We start from the raw sequence: 18,837 nt of genomic DNA, 5'->3' as shown, positions 1-18,837 counted from the left end.
CAGCTGAGGCTGAGATGTTTTGGTCTCTGTAAGGGTGAGGAGGGGGGTTTTGTTCTGTGTTAAGGAAGGATGGGTGCTGAGAATCTCAGCCATGGCCAGAATGAGTAGAAAATGGAAACTTTGCTCTACAGGTCTGTTGATGCTGGGATAATGTTGCCAGTTTTCCAGAAGGATATGCCAAGATACAGAGACTGCCCTTCCCCTGCCACTCTCCCTAGTGCTTCAGGCCCTGAGTGTTACCCTTTGTGGTACTGTAGCACTTGGAGTAACTGGCCAGAAACAGATTCACGTTGTCCACATGTTTTATCAAGAGAAGAAAAAGCTCCCAATGCAATCCTTGCTTCACACTCAGGGACAAACAGAAAGCCAAAGTGGATACCCAGGTAGCTGAAACAAAGACCAAGTTTTGACAAGCACAAGAGGAGCAACCATGAGGGGGGAAAAATGGGGTGGCAGGAAATGCACACAGGATTTCCCATCCTGCTACAACAGGAGGGCCTTGCTGAGCTCCCTGTCCTCATCCCAAGGAATCTCTCTGAGTGTGTGACTACATGCCAGTGCAGAGGACCGGTGTGTGCTTCACCAGGGAGCCTCTGGCCTGTCTGGGTGCACACCAATGTGCCTGCACTGGCTGTCTGTGGGCAGCACAGGGATCCCTAAGCCTCTGCTTCTGAAGCCTCAGTCTCACTGGCCTCCGTGGTCTGCAGGGAGTGAAGCTGGTGCCAGAGAGGAGAGCACCAGAGCAGGCACCTGCTGGGGTCACTCAGCAAGCTGCCACTTGTATGTGCTGGGGGTCCTCAGTGATGCCCAGATTGTCACCCAGGTGGGTCAGCGCAAAGAACGTGCCACCTCCTAGCTGAGTTTGAGTTAGGTAGTGAGGATTCAGTCCACACTGGTCAAGGACACTGGTGGTGCTGGTGTCTGGAAGAGAGATTTGGTAACCTTTGGCCTGAAGCTCTCCAAAGTCACCCTTCATTGCTGTGACAACGGGATGTTTGGACACCCTCTGCAAGCTGTGACATGGCCTGTGACTTGTGCAGAGCACACAACTCCATCTCATCTGCCATGCGGGAAGGATTGCAGTGCTGGGGGCTTGGGCTCTCTCTGGGTGCCTTTCTCATTACATGTTATTACACTGAAATTTGAGCAGTATCTGAGTATTCAAGAGCTGATGTGTTCTAGAAGAAGTTAAAGGGACATTTAGTTATGGGGATTTTGTTTTATATAAAGAGACCTGCCTGAGATGCCTTGCTCTGAGATGGAATCATGTCAAACTGCATCCAAACACCTCTGGCGCATTTGGGAGAGGAGCCAAACCTATCAGAGACTATACCAAGCCTACTATACACTGTAGTCTAATACTGTACGAACTAAGAAATGTAATCATCAGTGGCACAGGGTCCTGTTGAAGGCCTGTCACTTGTGGTGTCCCCCAGAGTTCAATATTGGACCCAGTGTTGTTGAAGTTGTCCATCAATGACTCAGATGAAGGGGCAGAAGCCTGCTCAGCAAGTTCCCTGATGACACAGAGCTGGGAGGAGAGGGTGATACCCCAGAGGGCTGTGCAGCCCTCCACCTCAACAGGGTGGAGATGGGCAGAGGGGAACAGTCTGAAATTCAACAAATGTGGGGGCTAAGCTGCTGGAAAGCAGCTCTGTGGTGAAGGACCTGGGGGTCTTGGTGGACAACAAGCTGTCCATGACCCAGCAGTGTGTCCTGGTGGCCAAGAAGGACAATGAGATCCTGGGGAGCATTAGGAATAAAAAACACTGCCCAGATCAAATGAAGTCATCCTGCCCCTCTACTCAGCCCTGGTGAGGCCAAGTCTGGAGTGCTGTGTCCAGTTCTGGGCTACTCTGGACAAGAGAGACACGGAGCTCCTGGAGCAGGTCCAGTGCAGGGTCACAAAGATGAGTAAAGGACGGAAGCATCTCTCCTATGAGGAAAGGCTGAGGGAACTTAGCCTGTCCAGCCTCAAGAAGAGACAACTGAGAGGGGACCTCATGAATATCAGAATCTGAAGGGAGGGTGCCAAGAGGGTGGATCCAGGCTTGGTGGTGCTGAGCAATAGGACTAGAGGCAATCAATGGGAAAAAACTGATGCACAGGAAGTTCACCTGGATGTGAGGAAGAACTTTTTCACTGTGTGGGAGACCAAGCACTGGACCAGGTTGTCCAGAGTGGTTGTGGAGTCTCCCTTACTGAAGATATTCATGAACCATCTGGACACAATCCTGTGCCATGTGCTCTAAGATGACCCTGCTGGAGCAGGGAGGTTGGACCAGATGGCCCTGTGGTCCCTGCAACCTGACCCACTCTGTGATTCACCCACTCTGGACATACTTGTATTTTAAGTATCTATAATATACACATATGTACATACATACACACACACATAGTATGTAAATGTATATGCATAGATATTTTGACTCTCTCAAGACTTGGGTGGAAGAGCTCACATCAGATGTGTATCAAGCCCAGTAGTCTGTCTCTGACTGTAGCAGCAGGCCACCCTTACAAGAAAAAAAAAAGGTAAAACCAGTGTGAGGTATAAAATAAAATTTCTGCTGGTATTTCAAATCCCCTCCTAAGGCTTACAGACCACCTGAGCAGTAGCTGCTATCTCTACCTTTATGCTCCATAGTCCATTTGCCTGACAATTTCTTTTTGAACCTGTTTCTCCTTTTGCTGTCCAAGGCTATGGCAGTGATTTGCAGAGCTTGCTGATGTGTTAAGTATCACCATTTATTTTTACACCCAAAAATTTCAGCTGGTGTACCCTCCTTCTTGATCTGTAAGCATCAGGTAAAAATGGTTCCCTTTCCACTTTCTCTACACCACCTCTGTCTGTCTTCCCCAACCTCAACATACCTAATTTCTCCTTGTGCCAAAAAAACTACAAACAAACCAACCTAAAACACATGTTCTGCTTTTTGCCTTTTTCTAGCTTTACTCTGTTCTTTGATAAAGTTCTGCTGGCACAAATGGAAACAGAACTGAGTTAGGAGTCTGAACTCTTAAAGGGTGGGATTTGAAGGTCTCCTATAATTCGTCCCACCTCCAAATTACTGATGCTGATAGTTTCTCCCAATATGCTACGGCATCTCTGGTTCAGCTACCTCTCTTCCATTATTTTATTTTCCCCATAATGCTAAATATAAATGCTTTACATATACATATATATATATTTAAAATATATATATATATAAATTTTTCCTGTAATCCTAAAGCACTGACAGAGTCTAATAAAAGAGTTCAATGCTGCAGAGCATTGACTACCACAGGAAATGACATGAAGATTTTAAACACTGGTGAAAAAGAATCAGTTTCCTTTCTTATAATGCAGTGTTGTAAAAAGGACCAAGAATTAGCCTCTGTAACTTGGTATCTGCTGTCAGGAGCAGAGGGGTTGACCACAGGTACTCATGGATCCCCCTGGTTCCCTGCTGCCAACACAGCCAGTCCATTTGCTTTGGCAAAGCCTCTGCATTCGTTAAGCAAGCAGGTGCTCATCATGAATGAGACTCTTCAATCTCTTTTCAGAAAGATATAGGCTGAAACTCTTAGTTTCAGGTTTGGGTTGGTCTGTTTTCTGTTTTTTAACTAGAAGGTCTGGGGCAGAGTACTCTATAGGGGGAAATATCTCCTGAGGCAGATTATAGTTCTTTACGAACTTGCAGCAGGGCCTGGAAAAAGATGCCTAAATACTCTATCTCTTAAGAACAATACAATAATAATGTTAAGAAATTACCTTGCCACAACAATGCAAAATCTGGACCATAATAATTGCACAGACTTTGCACTAAGCCATATAGAAAACTGAAAAAACGTGGGCTGCTCCGAGAACATTTTCCACATGTGGGTCCCACTCATTGGCAGGGAAGTACTGGAGGTACCATAGGGAAATAAAGGCAATTCTTCAAGTCTCCCATATCCATCTTGGATGGATTGACACTTCTGCTTCTATGGCATAGTGATCAGATTTACAGCTGCCCTAAAATGTTCTTGGTGCTTTCTGTGGGGTAAGTTGCTTTCCTGTTGCTTGTCCCTGCCTCTCCCACATATATGCAAAATGTGCCTAATTTTTATGGATGGATTTTTAAATTATTATTGGTCTGTTCATTGACTCCCAATGGATGTTTTGGGGTACTGACTTATGAAATCTTAAGACATCTGTTATCTACACTCAAGGGTGTAATCTCTTCTTTCTTTTAAGGACTTGTTTATGCCCCTTTATTCTGGGATTTAGGTGAAACATACTGTGTAACTTGGGCAGCAGTGGAAGGACAGACAAGATCCCAGCAAGGAAAGAAAGGCAATCAAATGCCCCTGTAAGAGGCTTTGATGATCAAAATGAGATACTATAAAAACCAAGGTGACTTCTGAGATGGACTGGGAGAAGTGTCCTGTTTATTCTCCTTTTGGAGTTACACAGAAGTTATGAAAAAACCTAGAAAAGCAAATGTTCTGAATTCATTATTTGGAGGGGAAGCCTCAGCTTTTAGCATGTGAAAAATAACTTTCTGTAAACTTTTTTGTTCTCCAGTATCTCTTTGTTATTGAGCAACAGGTTAATTGCAATTGCCAGCATATTGCATGAAGAAAGCAGCATGATGTTTTTACAGAAATTATTAATAACAGAAAAATAAATTTCTGTCACTGCCTAAATGCCAGAGGGAATGAGGAAAATTTGTTTTAATATGAAGTGATTGTAAAAGGGTATTAATATCTATTTGCTGTACATTAGGCTAAACTCCCATCTTGTCATTGTCTTTATATCTGATTTTGCCCAATCATGTTCTTACTGAGGTATGGTTATCATTATCTTGGTCTTTAAAAGTATATAAAAGTATGTAGCACATGTAGCTATACACTGATTTCTCTGCTAGCTGCAGAGCATGTGGGTATTTGCAGGTCTCATGGTGTTCTCATGTGTGCTGGACTTTTACACAGATAAGTACAAATGGTAATGAAGCTGTGGAACGCGTGCAGCACAGGGGATCCCTGGAGCTGGAGCAGGCAGGGGACAAACCCCAGGCAGCTTCAGGGCTGCCCTGCAACTCCATGCCAGGGCCTGCACCTGCCTTCACCTTCAGCCAGATAAACAATCCCTGTGCCACACTGACAGCCTGTCCATCAAAACTGGGACTAGGAGATGCTTATTGGGAAAGCAAAGTTGAATTGCCCACGCAGGCTTTGTGCACAGCTGCTGCTGCCTGTCCCACCCTGACCTCCCTCCACACACAGCATCTGACTGATGGTGCCTGTGCCTTCCCACCCTGCTCTCTCACTGCCTCCTTTCTCTCTGTCTCCCTCATATCCTCATTTCTCTTTGAAACATTAAGGTTGTAAATCACCTCTAACATCATGAAGCCCAATTATTAACCCAGCACCATCATTTCATCCCTAAGCCAAGTCCTCAAGTGCCACATCCACATTGTCCTTTTGAACACTTCCAGGGATGGTGAATCCACCACTTCCCTGGGCAGCCTGTTCCAATGTCTGACCATCCCTCCAGTGAAGACATTTCTCCTAATACCCAGTCTAAACCTCCTCTGGTGCAGCATCCTAAGACCACTTCCTCTTTTCCTATCATCCACATGGGAGAAGAGAACAACCTCCACTCACCTACAGTCTCCTTTAAAGTAGTTAGAGAGAACAATCAGGTCCCTTCTGAGCCTCCTCTCTTCAGCTGAACAACCCCAGCTCCATCAGCAGCTCCTCATGGGACTTGTGCTCAGACCCTTCACAAGCTTCATTGCCCTTCTCTGGACTTGCTCCAGCACCTCAATTTCTGAACCATGTCTTTCCTGAACTGTGGGGTCTAAAACTGAACACAGCATTTGAGGTGTGGCTTCACCAGAGCCAAGCACAGGGGAACATTCACTGCCCTGGTCCTGCTGGTCACACCAGTGCTGACAAGAAGAAATACATTTTTGGCACTGGGCTGCCTGGAGAGCAGCCCTAGTGCAGCTGTGATGGGGACATGGGGCACCAGTATGCATGGCCACACTGGGAGACCCCAGGGAAGGCACCTGTGAAATTCCCAAGCAGCTCCTGCTACCTGACAGGACAAGAGCCAGTTCTTCCCTCTGCTCTGCAGCCCTGGGTATGCACACACAGATAGGAGCACACAGGGCTCAGGTGGCAGCACTGACCTTCTGGTCCTCTAATGCACACCTTGACACCATACACACATCAGAACTCCCTCTCACCACCTGGAGAGCTCCTGCAGGCTCTTCCTAAGCCTAACCCCATTTTAGCCTTGCCTTTGCTCCTTTAGCAGCAACAGCAAGACATGCACTGTGTAGCCATAAAAACCTTATATGAGAATCATCGGGCAGATTTGTGTTTGCTGTTCATGGACAGTGCTGAGCTGGGCATTTCACACCTCATGGATGAGAAACTGATGGTTTTAAAAAATTTTGTATGGCACTACAGGACCCAGGGCCAACTTTCTCCCTCCCTTTTTCTGCCATGAACCCCAAAAGAAGATAAGTCAGAAGAGTGACCTTGGATTTACAACTCTGATGGCAAGAACAACATTTGTCTGAAAGGGAAATTAAGAAACTTGTGCTGTAAGGATAAAGAAGGTGCTCCTAAAAATTTCTCAATTTAATATGAATTTGGTTGCAAAGCAGGAACTGATAAATCAGCAGGGAATTTTTTACGTAACAGAAAGTTTAATGAATCACAGCACTCACACCTCCACTTTGTGGTTCTGTATCTTTTTCTTACTGTAAATCATTGCCACTGAGTTTAATAGGGCTTGCACAATATTGTAGGTATCTCTTAAGTAATATAATTGCTATTTGTGATCCCACCCATGCTTCAAAGCTTTTTTTACTGAGGGGAATACTTCCATTTTCCAAGTGACTCATTTGTAATGAAACTGGAAAAAAGACCCCAACCTTGTCTGCAATGAAATCAAATTAAAGGGGAAGGCATTTTTATGTGATGCCCAGCATATCAGTTGGGCATTTTGAACTGTTTTAAGATTCAGCACCATGTTGCTCATGGACGCTGGCCCTGTTGATCACAACCAACCCAGAGCTGCTGGAGCAGGAATGTTACTAGCCCTTGTTTTTTAAATAAACCCTTATACTGCACCTTTACATTTCCAAAGCTTTTTGGCTCAGGAAAAATGACATCTTGGGTAAATGTGGGGTTCAGTGGAGATGGCCATGGAGGACTCCAGCCCAACACACAGCACACAGGGCTGCACATTGTTCCACCCCCTTTGGCCCCTCTGCTGAGACCACCCGTGCCAGTGCCACCTGAGAGATGAATTTTGGGAGCCCAGGCTTTCCTGAAGCCAGTGAAGCCTCGTGGCACTGTCACCAAGGGGCACAAGAGGGGACAGTCACTCCTGCCCTGCCATCCAGCATTTCACCAACCCCTCAGGCCCCTCCCCACAGACTGAGTGCTGCACAGTTTATCCTGGGGCTGGTGTTTGCAGATCAGCCAAAGGTCAGAGGCGTCCCCTCTGGTGGCAGAGGAGCAAGAGAAGAGAAAGAGATACGGACTATTGGTCCACTTACATCATTGGGAATTGTAAGTTCATGGGAACTGGTTGGAGTAGTGGCATCCAGTCCTATTCAGGGGACAGAGGGAAAATGTTACGCCAGCTGTTTGCAAGAAGGGTAAGACACAACAAATGAAATTTTAAAGAAGGAAACATACAGAAAGGAGAGGGAAAAAAAAAGAGAAAAGAGCGAAGAAAAATAGAGAACTGATAGTGAAACAGAAAAGAAAGCAAAGGATGCAAAACTCAGAGGGCTGGGCTAATTTTAAATGAGTCTTATTTTAATTAACCTTTAACCCATCAAAGCAACAAATGTCACATGAGATTCCAGAGAGTCATCACAAAAAGCTTCTAGAAAATGAAGGGTTTCCTCTAAAAATAAGTCTCCAAAGCTTGTTCTAAACACATCAATTGAGAAATTAATGTATGGCTGAAATTGGACCTGTCTACTAGGAATTCTAGAATATGGAAAATTAAAGTGGATGTCAAATGAACAATTAGCTGAACAAAGTACATGTTCATGAAAAATAACAAAAAAAATTAAAATAAGGACAAAGAAATTAACCTAAGAAAATCTGGAAATTATATGTGGGATTAGTTGCTAAAGAAATGTTGGGAAGGGTAATTTTGGAAGGGCAATGGACAAAGTACTCTAAGCTACATACATTTGTTTGTAAATTGGGTGGACAAAAGGAAAATGCTCAGGAAAAATGGAATTACTGTTCTAACACACAGTAACATTACAGAAACGTACATCTCACAAATATAACCAGGAAAAGATTAAGGAGCAGGATGTTAATGACAAGAATAAGGAAAATACAAAGCTAGGAAAGGCCATTTAGTATTACTTGTAGGTATTTTATCAGATACATCACAAAGAAACAAAAGTATGTTTTGATATCATGAATCTTCTTTTCTTTTGTTTTGGTGTTTATTATCTGTGAAGACATGCCAAAACCAGTAATTTCTAACTAGAATATACAAAAAATAAATATTCTATAAAAAAGTGACTAATTTTATTTGTTTATATTCAATTATGAATTGCACAAGCTTGTTTCACACTGAGTATCAAGTAGTCAAGTTGCTCAGAGAATTTGTGATGTATGTGATAAAATGTTATTTGCCATACAAAGCATGTACCAGTACAGATGCACTTCTGTGAAGTTTTTAGATGCCAAGTGTGTATGTTGTGAAGCACAGTATAAATGTTCATTTGCAGGCTTAAGTGACTTCTCACTCTTCAATCAATAATTCACCCTCAGCTTTATTAAGTAGGGAGCAAATTTTAAGTCCTTAACTAAATTTCCATCACATTTTGTAGCTATGTCTACATTATCTAGTAGGAAGTGAGGCACTTGTCCCAGCAGTGATGATTGCAGATGCTCTCAAGACATTTGGCTCTACAAGAATTCAACTTTCAGCATGCCATGGTGTCTTTAATTGGTGTTTCTATTCCATGAGCACAAACTGTTTTCCCATGTTTGTTTCTCTCTGATCCATGTCACCAAAGCATGGACAAAAAGCACTCCCAGGCACTTCCCTCAGAACCAACTGGTACATACTGTATGGTCCACAATAACTTTGCAAGGACTGAACAGAAGAAACTCGGGCTTTTAGCCAAGGGCACAAATGAAGCAGTTGTGATTAATAAAAGTAACAAACAAAGCACGTTTTAGTAATGATGAAAGGAACGGTAACAGAGGTACGGGAGGGAAGAAGAGAGATTAATGTGTAAAAACAGAAGGATTGCTGGTCATTGACCACATTTATTATTAAAATGATGTAATGACCACGGGAAACAAAGCTGTTAAGAAGAAGGACATCCCCAGGGGGTCATGGGTACGTACCAGGGAAACCAGGGGTGGTCTGCCCAAGGGGAGTAAAGGGGGGATGCTGCATAGCCAACTGGTGAAGCTTGGTCAACTGCAGGGCAGGATGGGAAATTAGAACTAACCAATCAAATGGAATTATTTCAGAGCAGAGAAACCATCTTACGTGTTCTAAAACTGGATTAATTAAAATTATATTGAAAAATAAAAGGTTTAATCAATCATTCTAATCTACCGTAGAGAAAAAAAAACCAAAACAAACTGGTTATAAATGACATCTCTACTGTTATTACATGTAATGGCTATTGTTAATATTAACTAATTACTGTAGAATTACATATTAAAAGAACTCAAATATATCACATGCAAAAAGACCAAGATAAGTGTCATTTGTTCCTGGGCCATTGTACTTTCTAGCAATTATTACACAAGGTAAGAGATGCAGCTGGGCTAACACTTGGCTAGAGACCATGTTGGTCAGGAAAGGTGTCCTTAGGCCGTGTCTTTATTGCTAACTATTGTAGAAAGCAAATGCTGCCCAGAACAAATAAGAGGGAGAGGAGCAAAAAGGGAATAATTTACATGTGCTGGACTCACGTCTGGATGAGGGATGGCATACTGCCCCTGAATCGTGAACGCCTGGGAACAACAAGCACAGTTAAGACAGGGTTAGTCAGGTGGGACAAGCAGCATTCCTGTTCTCATCACAAAAGCTTCTCATGCCCCCCCAGCAAATGCCACCTGCATTGCTTTCCACACTGAGTGAGGTTTAATTGTCTTGTGCTGCTTGATAACCCTTGGCACGGTACAGAAAGGTCTCTGTCAGGCTGCCCATGTACCCCTTGCAAGCAGAGAACCCCAAGAGCCACTGCCCGAGCTCTGATGTTCTTGGCCCTCAGGAGCTCACTTTTAGTCCAGCTCTGTCTGCTGGGAGGAGAGCTGAGGACATGGAGGGGGTCAAGGAGCACAGGGGGTGGCCAGTGACACCAAGGCACCTGGGGAGATGCTGATGCCAGAGCAGCAAGAGGCACAGTGAGGAGGGGACAGGCCTGCTCAGGGGATGCCCTGCCCTGTCCTCCAGCTTCTGACTGCCACATGTGTGCAGGGCCACATGCCAGCCAGCTCTGAGACACCTCGTTGGACAGCCACAGATACCTCACGGGGCATCTCATGGAGTTCATGCCCAGGCTGCCGTGCTGAGCCTGTGTGCTGATGGCAGCCTGTCCTGCAGTGCCTGGGCACAGGGCCAGCAGGCCAGTTTGGAGACAGAAGCATCATGGAAACCCCCAGCATGGTGGGTGGTCTTCCACAGCAAGCCAGATATCCTCTCTCCAAATCCAGCCACTCTGCACCACAGAAGCAGTGCAAGGGATGTAGTTTCTGGCATAATTTCTGGCAGTACTGGGGTGAGGCGTAGGGGTAAAAAAACACATGAGTGAGGACGGATATGGTGGCATGCCTGGCACCAGTTAGCACAGCCCTTTGTCTCTCCTGCTGGTCCTGTTCAACTCTATGCAGTGGCCTACAAAAAAAAAACTATAGAGAGTGTATGACTTTCTATTATGTATGAAAGGAATGACATGTCAGAAAAAAATTAATGTGCTTGTGCTTAGACAGGCAGGAAAGCAGAAGGACAAATTATAACATAAATATTTGTAGTGGGAGAATTATAAACAGGAACAGAGCTGATTAGCTTAGTTTGCAAAATGCTTATTTGACAAAAGACCTCTTAGAAAGTAATGAATCCTCTGCAAATGATAAAACAATTCATTTAATGGAGTCCGGATATTAAAACCTTTAATGTCTCAACTGCATGATGCACATTTCTGCAGCAGAATTTCCCTTCTGGAGAAGAAACATTTAATTTAGTTTTTAAATTAGTTATAAAGCCAGGCCATAATCTGGAAAACATTATGCACATGAGCAGTTTTCAGGGAGAAAACTCTGTGTACCAGGCTCAATGGGAGGCTCATGGGCAAACATGCATGTGCATCTATAGGGGATGGGCATCACTGATGAGTTATATATAAATAGGAAAGGTTCCATTCCACAAAAACAAGTGATCACCGTCATCAGTGGGTCTAAAGGAAACATGTATTCAAGCAAGTGAAACTTGTTTAACTGTTTCACTAAATGAGGACAACCGCAGTGGGAAGGAGTGGTGGTGGTGGGGGTGCTCTGTGCTCAGCCAAGCACAGCAGCAGCTTCACGGAGGTTACAGCTGGGTCTGTGGGCAAACAGTGGGTTTGGAAACCATGCTTTGGTGTCTGAGCCTCTGCGCTGGGTCACAGGTGTCTTTTCTGGTCTCAGCTGTACTTCAAACCCAGCTGAGAGAACATCTTTTACACGGCTGCTTTCCAAGCAGTGGTCTGCAAACCAGCGAGAACCCATCACAAAAAAGTCACCAGCAAACCTAATAGAAACCACCCCTTCCCTCATCATTCTGCTCCCTCATACTTCCATGTGTACATAGGAGGAAGCAAAAAAACTGGAGAAGTAACAAAACCAATGAACATTCAGTGCTCAGACCAGGTTTACTTGTAGTTTACAGGCAGTCCATGAAAACCATCAAACCAGAATGTACATGATGGGCTTTCAATTTTCTTCCCCAGTGAAAAAAACCCAAACAAACAAACCAAAGAAAACCAAACAACAACCAAAAAACCTCCCAAAAAAACCAGAACAAACCCGCCCCCCCCCAAAAAAAACAAAAACAAGAAGCCAAAAAAAAAAGAAAAAGAAAGGTTTTAATTTCTTAGACTGCCAAGAGGTCATTTGATTGAATTAGCTTAAGAAAACAGTGTCTGTCTGCTTTGGCCCTTGTCAGGGGAACCATGTGGTTTTGGGGCTGAGGACTGGGGCTTGCTGAGCTCAAGCCTGATTAGAGGCTATTGAGCCATCTGTCCTGTAATGTTCCACTGAGCACATGGGCTATGGATCTGCTTCCATCACAGTCAAGGGCAACTTCCCTATTGATGTAAGTAACAGCAGGGATGACCTGGTCTGCACATCTCCCTCAATTTAGACCATCATAATGGTGAGATTCATAAAGCAAAGCTGCACCCTCTGAGTACCACCGATGTAGCACACAGCGTAGAAATGTCCAATTTAACCATTGCACATGCTAAATAACAATAGGAGAAGAGCAGGGCAGTGTTCAGTTTCCTTTTAGTTTTGTTATGCAATGCAGTATCAAAGAAGCACAAGAAAATTAAAAGCAATACTTAGAGTGGAAGAACCCCAACTTCCTAAGGAAAACTAGAGATTATATTTAGCTAATGTTACTTATTTTACTAAGTGTTAAACAAACAAAGATAGCCATGATGTAATTTAGAATAGAAAAATAACTTCTGATAGCTTAGCTGAAATGTTGAATGGAACTAACAGTGCTAATAAAATTTTATTTTTGGTATTAATTTCCACCAATGAAACCTGGTTAAAGTGGCTTTCCAAACTGGTGTCCAAATACACCTTAAGCATTTTCTTAAAGATTTTGTTTAGTCAGAGCACACAGAAATTCAAAGCACACAGAAGGTGTCTGCCTCTTACATTCTTTCTCACATCAACAAGGTTGCATTAGAAAAGTGAGAACACTTTTTTAACTGATAAAACTGAAGGTGACAAGAGCTATTAGACCTGAAAATAGGATACTTTCAATTATTTATACAAACTGCTCAGCACCCTCTAGCAAACAGTTTCAATGCTTTTGAGTAATCATATACAGCCTTTGAAGGCAGTGGGAATTACAACACTGATAGAATGGGCTGCTGCATATACATATATACATACACACAAATATTTCTTAAAGGACAGCACTGCAGTGTAAACTTACATATATGGAGTAAATTATTCTGAACTTTCAGTCATAGACCAGTTTCTGGCACATTATTTTACATTTCAATTCAACTTTGGTCACTAAGGAAGCAGATTTCTTATTCTGATGACAAAAAGTAACAGAAGTAGGCTCAAACATGATGAAAGCTACTACATCCAGATTATAAAAATCCGGATATACATCAGAACAAATCATTAGAGAATAGAAAGTGAAACTCTGAGACAAAAACAATCAGACAGTTCAAGACAAGGGCTGTCAGAAGCATTTTGGCATATGCTTGGGAGGTGTGTGCTCCTGTGCAGGAGCTTCCTTACACACCAGCAGATTGTGGTGGCACAGGTCCTCACACCAACAATGCCAGCAGCACCTTGGGCACTCAGCCCCACCAGGACCTCCATGTCCAGCTTCCAGCTGCCCAAGGTGGGACACAGTCTGTGCCATCAGCCCCACACCCTGTGACAGGGTGATGACCTCGACAGGGCTGATGGGGTGGGAGGGGGGACCTGCCTGCAGATGTTACACTGTGCAAGTAATTGGGTAATTGCTTAAAAAGAGACCTTGGCATCACCTTGGGGAAAAGATCTGGTTGGGTGGGGGTGCCTTGCTGCCAGAGGGGCTTTACATATGTTAATCCTGAGTAGAGAGATCTCTGCCTTCCTCTAAGCTGGGTTTATGGGGTCCATTTCCCGTTGAGTTAGGCAGAGCTTGTAGCATCTCACTCCTCCACCACTGCTCGAAGATTGGGGGCTACACAGGTCCCCTTGTGACCCCTCCATGGCGTTTTCAGGGGATTTATCAGCTCCGTTCATCATTGTCTCTTCAGAGAAAGCTGCCTTCCCCCTGCAATGGGTGATGGCAGAGCATTCCTGCTATGTCTCTGTCACACACTGCAGACCCATTTCAGACATTACTAAAAGACACAGAAGAACCAATTGCATGTGGGTTTTTAAAGGCAGATGAGATATAGCCTGAATGATACAGCTTAAGGTGAAGGAGGAATCATCAAAACTTCTTTACATAAAAAAGAAACAGGAATGCTGTTCTTGTGTTATCAATCAGGCTGTTCCACACCATTGCTGGGAAGGTCTACACTTGCATGTCAGTAGTTGCAGCCACCTCGGAATTCCATTGCTACTTGGTCCCGAGGGACTACAAGCAATGGAAATTATGTGTGTGTAAATCCTTACTGCAAAAATCACTATTTGGTCCCAAAAAGTATGAAAACTATGAGAGAAAAATTACACTTTTCATTAGCAGAAATGTCCCGCTGTTTCATCATCTCTGAAAATTGACAAAACTGCTGATACTGCTAGTGAAGCTGCAAGTTAAGGAAAAAAACCAAAAACCCACTACTACAATAAGTAGAGCTGCCCCACTCAATGAGCTCCTGATTTGGACACCTCTCAATTTGCAGAAGGGCACACCTTTCTTAATTACAGAAGTCAATGTTAAATCTTGGTAAAATACCAGGTCGTCACAATTTTGTGTAAAGTTTGCAATGCAGTGTTCTCCTGTCCTGCAAACGGTTAAGCGCACACAGTAGACAAAGCACATCAATACTATACCAGGCAAGAAAGAGTAAAAGTTGAAAACTAACAGGCGCTGGCTGAGGCTGGGCCAGGACGGTGTGGTTTCCAGCTGAAGCCAAAATGGTGTCTGCTCTTACCTGGCCACCTGCAAAAATGATAGGTGCAGAGGCAGGTTTGGGACGGTAGGGGATGGTGGCACCTTTGGGTGGGGACTGCAGACAAAAACACAAAGTGGTCAAAATGTAAAACAAAGCAGAGCATGTAGTAAAAAGATGTCTCTTTTTATAAATATTGGTCACCTCAGGCAACAAGGCATGCAGGTAACCCAGCCCAGCCCACCCTGCCCTCCACCCCCTCAGACCAAAAGCACGCTAGAGGCCTCCTGTCTGGGCTTCAAGGGAGGAGCTGAGGACCTGAGTGCATGGCCAAAAGAGGGAATGGTGACACCCGTGGTTACATTACTGCCACTGTCAGATGAAGCTATGAAGCTTCATTAAGCATGTTAAGGCATTTCATGAAACAGAGGCACAATTTTGAAAATGGTCGATGGCTTGGAAATTATGGGCATTTTCAGCTAGGGCTAAAAGGCCCAGATTTTAATATAAATTTATTTTGTGTATCATTTAATCTAAGGGCTAAAAAACTGCCATCAAAATGAAACTTACTGCTCTTGTGGCAATGACCTGACCCTAAGGAAGCAAAAAATCCCCGCTGGTCCGAATTATTTCTATTTTAAACAAGATCTGGATATTTTCTGCCCTATTCTACATCAGAATAGAAAATGTGTTTCTTTCAGAATGACTGCAGCTCTGAGCTAGACCTGGTTGTTGTTCAACAATGTCATGACAGCCTTTGCTAAACCTTGCTGCAAGAGGCTCTCAAACACCAGGAAAAGCAGAGTTTAACAGAGCCTCTGGAAATCCCTGGCACAGGAAGGGCAGGCAGCACCCCAGGGGAACTCATGGCAATTGACAATTATTAATAATGTGTTTGAGCATCTCCTGAGTGAGAAGGGACACGCAGGGTGCCCGCTTACCTCCAGCATCACCACGCAGATCTGCTTCACACACTGGATGATGGCGTCGGGAGTGCCGGATATGGTCACCGCGCGCTCCGTCGAGTTGGGGAGCATGTCCCCTGCCACCTGCACCTGGGCTCCTGTGGACTTGAGCAGAGACAGAGCAAAGACACTGTCACTGCCATGCAGGCAATGGCACCTCTCCAGTCTTTCACTGAGACAACAGAGGGAGTGCACCCCTAAACTTTTGTCCTTTCTTTGCTGGATGTGCTGGAGCATGTTTGGTAGTTCCTGGACATGGATTTGGCTGTTCAAGCCAGCTTGCCAACACTACCACCCCAGGAGGTTAGTCCTCAGTAGGTGAGAGCTGAACTTCAGGAGAAGCATTTTAACCCTCTCAAAGACTGACAGTTGCAATGCTGACTAAAAAGTGAAAAGGGTGATATGAAGTACTCTTCAATAATAAAAAATAAGAAGAAAAAAGCCCAAAAATTGAAGAAGCTTGGCTAATCAAACGAGTCACTCTTTAATCTACTGATAAATGCCTCTTTAATCTACTGATGGCTGACTTGTGTCTCTCGTTGAAATTCAGGGCTTCCTTATGTTATATGGTACAGAAGCACTTCTAAATCATAATTAGTGTTGATTAAATTAACTTTTAGCTCATTAATGAAACCAAGAAAGTAATGAGCCACTTTTGGGGTTTTTTTTTGTACTGTTTTTTAAATTTGATCTTGGCACTAGTGTGTTTTAGTTTAAAAAAAAAAAAGAGGCCCAAACAACCCTTGACATTATTACACAAACACGGAAGACCTTTTCAGCCATCAGAGAAAAACCCAGGCATTTGATGTTGAATAAGCTCTTTAACATATTGCACAAAAGATCTATTCCTGACTGTCATTGCAATGCAGTATTTGGGCTTTAAAATACAAGTATTTTCAGTAACCATTGACTTTGTATCAGCCAGCAAGGAGTTAACTTGTTTTCCTGCTAGTTATACACAACACGTGTTATCCCTTCCAAAGACTGATTAATGTACTGATTTCATCTTCTGTTCACTAGTGTTGTTTAAAGGCCAAAGTATCAATTCCATGCCCCATAACAGACTTTGGAATTTCACCGTAATTTGATCAATCCCTCATGCTTTTACTTTCTTTTTTTTTCATAATATTATCTCAAAAATAGTACTGCAACCCTACTGTTTCTGGGTGCATGACTGAACACAAAAGACCCCTCCTTTTGCAACTGTTAAGTGTGTTATGTGATGATGAAATTAGATCACATCTTGGGCTGGATGCTCCTTGACTTCCCCCTCTTTCCTAGTATTTGCTTTTTAATGTACATTCCTGGGTATCTGTACATCCAGTGCAAAAGACTGCCAAGTACCAGAGGCATTTATGCATTTACTCCCAGTGCTAATATTGTTTATTCTCTGACTTTGGTCATTTATCAATAGCAAAAAGCAAGTAATAATTTGTCCATTATCCTTATGCTTAGGAAGATGTGCAGTGTGACTTCTTGCTACATTAACCTTATCAAAACACCTATTTGGCCAAAAACTATCCTTTTACTTCCTTATACCAGACCACAGGCAATTGCTTCTGAAACTGTGTTCACCAGGATAATCACTTCAGTCACTTAATGTAGCCAATAGACCAATCTCACCTTTAAAAACCTGTGTCCTGGGCACATTCCCACAGTCCTCTGAGTGATGTTACCAACATAACTTTTAATATTTTTAATATAAAATCCAAAGTATAGACAGCTGTAAAACCTAGAGCTAAGCAATCACTAGCACACAGTTCACACTCATGCCTGCTTCTATTTTAACACAACTAAGAAATCAACCTAAAAGCTCCTTAAAACCTACTGTCTTGGATCCACATTTTAGATTAAAAAAAACAGTTTCAACTCTGTAGAGCCTGTCAAAAGCCTTTTGTTTTGACACAGGCAAATTAAAAAATTGATCAACATGTTATCTTAGTATTCAACACTTCACCACATGTTGGGATGAATTCAAATTTAGAAGGAATATTGTCACTTCCTCCAGAATAACAATCAATTTTTCTAAAATTTCCTATTTAGATTTTCTCTATGTATCTGAGCATGTACCTGATTTTCTTGTATGAGTGATTACAAACATCAGATCTTTGGCTTGGCATGTGCTACATTGTTAACAGTCACGAATGATAGAGTTAAAACAGGCACGGTATGGTACTTTTCGCATTTTTTGGTTAGACAAAAAAGTGGCTCCCAGCACACTCAATGAGTACCTCTAGCTAAAGTCTGGACTAAAAATAAATTTTGCATGTGTTTGGAATGTATCAAATCAGGTCACCTGTGGCCCAGTGACATTAAGGAGAAACAGAGAAGGAGCATGGAAATCACACTTTTCTAGAAAGTAGATCTACTAGCCTGGAATCCCCAGTGCTGCATGGGCTTTTCTCTGACTGTAGGGGTGGTAACTAATTTGGAAATGGCTGCAGCTCTTTGACTTGTGATCCCTGGAGTATTGCTGGGCAGGGATCTGTGCTGGAAAAGAAACTTGAAGAGCCATTTGTCACTTTGCTTTGCTTAATTGTGCATGAAAGACTTTATACACTGTAAAGCTGTTTCTCTATTTCACACGTGGTCTTTAGTGCCAAGAAAAGTACAAGTGCAGCTGTGCTGGACCCCCTGCTTCTCTCAGACCAAGGCTTTTCCAGGTTTTTCAGTCGACACATGCTCATGTTGGTGTGATCAGCAAAGTACGGTGGGTCACGCTGGCAGGGCACACTGCAGTAGGATGCTGAGCTAGCCAGTGTCCCCAGCACACATCCCAAGACTTACCTCCCTGATTTCTTTGATTTTGGAACCTCCTTTTCCTATGAGGGATCCACACTGACTTGCTGGGACGACAAGCCGCAGTGTTACGGGCGGTTTGCTTGTCACCGAGCTGTTTGTCATCGAAGCGTTGATGTCCTGTAATCACAGTGTCAGTGAGCATTAGCAGGGGATTTGTCACTCCTGGTGAGCACTGAAGGGCTCACAGCAAATGCCCAGGCTGTCTGTGCAGACCTGGGGAGCGTGCAACCAGCTGTGGCTGGCTTTTGTGGTAAGGA

The 18,837-nt window shown here is 43.5% G+C and overlaps 1 protein-coding gene across 18 annotated transcripts in view; it reads right to left on the bottom strand.

Annotated features, from left to right (window-relative positions):
- Positions 1-18,837, bottom strand: part of LOC118700163 (poly(rC)-binding protein 3-like) — a 500,974-nt gene that overhangs the window by 20,783 nt on the left and 461,354 nt on the right. For 14 of the 18 annotated variants that reach the window (XM_054516993.1, XM_036404537.2, XM_036404527.2 and 11 more), the window contains 6 exons: positions 18,566-18,697; positions 15,755-15,883; positions 14,787-14,930; positions 9,937-9,993; positions 9,373-9,448; positions 7,542-7,594 (listed from right to left, as the gene is read on the bottom strand). In XM_054516993.1, the coding sequence (XP_054372968.1) occupies positions 7,542-7,594; positions 9,373-9,448; positions 9,937-9,993; positions 14,787-14,930; positions 15,755-15,883; positions 18,566-18,697 (591 nt within the window). The remainder of the gene's footprint in view (positions 1-7,541; positions 7,595-9,372; positions 9,449-9,936; positions 9,994-14,786; positions 14,931-15,754; positions 15,884-18,565; positions 18,698-18,837) is intronic. The other 4 variants (XM_036404572.2, XM_036404609.2, XM_036404623.2 and 1 more) reach the window with 3 other exon arrangements.

The sequence above is a fragment of the Molothrus ater genome, chromosome 1 (genome assembly GCF_012460135.2).
Source record: "Molothrus ater isolate BHLD 08-10-18 breed brown headed cowbird chromosome 1, BPBGC_Mater_1.1, whole genome shotgun sequence".
NCBI lineage: Eukaryota > Metazoa > Chordata > Aves > Passeriformes > Icteridae > Molothrus > Molothrus ater.
This window is presented reverse-complemented; position numbering and strand designations above follow the sequence as displayed.